This window comes from Mesitornis unicolor, unplaced genomic scaffold (genome assembly GCF_000695765.1).
Source record: "Mesitornis unicolor isolate BGI_N332 unplaced genomic scaffold, ASM69576v1 scaffold16175, whole genome shotgun sequence".
NCBI classification, from domain to species: Eukaryota; Metazoa; Chordata; class Aves; order Mesitornithiformes; family Mesitornithidae; genus Mesitornis; species Mesitornis unicolor.
The window spans coordinates 1-1768 of NW_010186298.1; the positions used below are offsets into that span (position 1 = coordinate 1).

Below are 1768 nucleotides of genomic sequence, written 5' to 3' on the forward strand. Positions count from 1 at the left end.
CGTTGAAGACTCTGAGGGCGTGGGTGACACCGGGTATGTGGGTGGCACTGGGGTCACAGGTGACACTGAGGGTGTGGGTGGCACCGAGGACATGGGTGACACTGAGGATGTGGTTGACACCAGGGATGAGGACATGGGTGACACTGAGGGCACAGGTGGCACCAGGGTCACAGGTGACACCAGGGACATGGGTGACATTGGGGACATGGGTGACACCAGGGTCACAGGTGGCACCGAGGATGTGGGTGACATTGGGGACATGGGTGACAGTGAGGACATGGGTGACACCAGGGACAGGGGTGACACTGAGGGCATGGGTGGCACCAGGGATGTGGGTGGCACTGGGGATGAGGACATGGGTGACACCAGGGGCACAGGTGGCACCAGGGACAGGGGCAGGGGCACAGGTGACACCAGGGACAGGGGTGGCACCAGGGATGTGGGTGATACTGAGAGCATGGGTGGCACTGGGGATGTGGGTGACACCAGGGACATTGAAGACTCTGAGGGCGTGGGTGACATCGGGGATCTGGATGGCACTGGGGTCACAGGTGACACCAGGGGTGTGGGTGATACGGAGGGCATGGGTGGCACTGAGGATGTGGTTGACACCAGAGATGAGGAAATGGGTGGCACCAGGGATGTGGGTGATACTGAGAGCATGGGTGGCACTGAGGATGTGGTTGACACCAGAGATGAGGAAATGGGTGACACCAGGGATGAGGACATGGGTGACAGTGAGGGCACAGGTGGCACCAGGGTCACGGGTGACACTGGGTACATGGGTGACACTGGGGACATTGAAGACTCTGAGGGCGTGGGTGACATCGGGGATGTGGATGGCACTGGGGTCACAGGTGACACCAGGGGTGTGGGTGATACTGAGGGCATGGGTGGCACTGAGGATGTGGTTGACACCAGAGATGAGGAAATGGGTGACACCAGGGTTACAGGTGACACCAGGGGTGTGGGTGGCACCGAGGGTGTGGGTGACAGTGGGGACAAGGACATGGGTGACACTGGGGACGTGGGTGACACTGGGGTCACAGGTGACATTGGGGATATGGGTGACACCAGGGACAGGGGTGACACTGAGGGCGTGGGTGGCACCGGGGTCACAGGTGACACTGGGGACATGGGTGATAGTGAGGACGTGGGTGACACTGAGGGCGCGGGTGGCACTAGGGACGTGGGCGATACTGAGGATGTGGTTGACACCAGGGATGAGGGCACGGGTGACACTGAGGGCACGGGTGACACTGGGGACATGGGTGACACCAGGGTCACAGGTGGCACCGAGGGTGTGGGTGGCCCTGGGGACGTGACACTGGGGACGTGGGTGGCACCGAGGGCATTGAAGACTCTGAGGACGTGGGTGACACCAGGGTCACAGGTGGCACCAGGGACGTGGGTGGCACTGAGGACGTGGATGACATTGGGGACATGGGTGACACCAGGGACAGGGGTGACACTGAGGGCATGGGTGGCACCAGGGATGTGGGTGGGACTGGGGATGAGGACATGGGTGACACCAGGGGCACAGGTGGCACCAGGGACAGGGGTGACACCCAGGGAGTGGATGACACCAGGGTCATGGGTGACTCTGAGGGCGTGGGTGGCACCGGGGTCACGGGTGACACCAGGGGTGTGGGTGATACTGAGGGCATGGGTGGCACTGGGGACGTGGGTGACACCAGGGACGTTGAAGACTCTGAGGGCGTGGGTGACATTGGGGACGTGGGTGGCACTGGGGTCACAGGTGACACCA

At 62.2% G+C, this 1768-nt stretch overlaps 1 protein-coding gene across 1 annotated transcript in view; it reads right to left on the minus strand.

Annotated features, from left to right (window-relative positions):
* Positions 1-30: 30 nt before the first annotated feature.
* Positions 31-1768, minus strand: part of LOC104541130 (mucin-2-like) — a gene marked incomplete at its 3' end in the record, with an annotated part of 2264 nt that continues 526 nt past the window's right edge. Inside the window, exons 2-5 of the mRNA XM_010185110.1 lie at positions 1322-1747; positions 883-1259; positions 689-791; positions 31-593 (exon numbers count right to left, since the gene is read on the minus strand). Of these exons, the coding sequence (XP_010183412.1) occupies positions 31-593; positions 689-791; positions 883-1259; positions 1322-1747 (1469 nt within the window). The remainder of the gene's footprint in view (positions 594-688; positions 792-882; positions 1260-1321; positions 1748-1768) is intronic.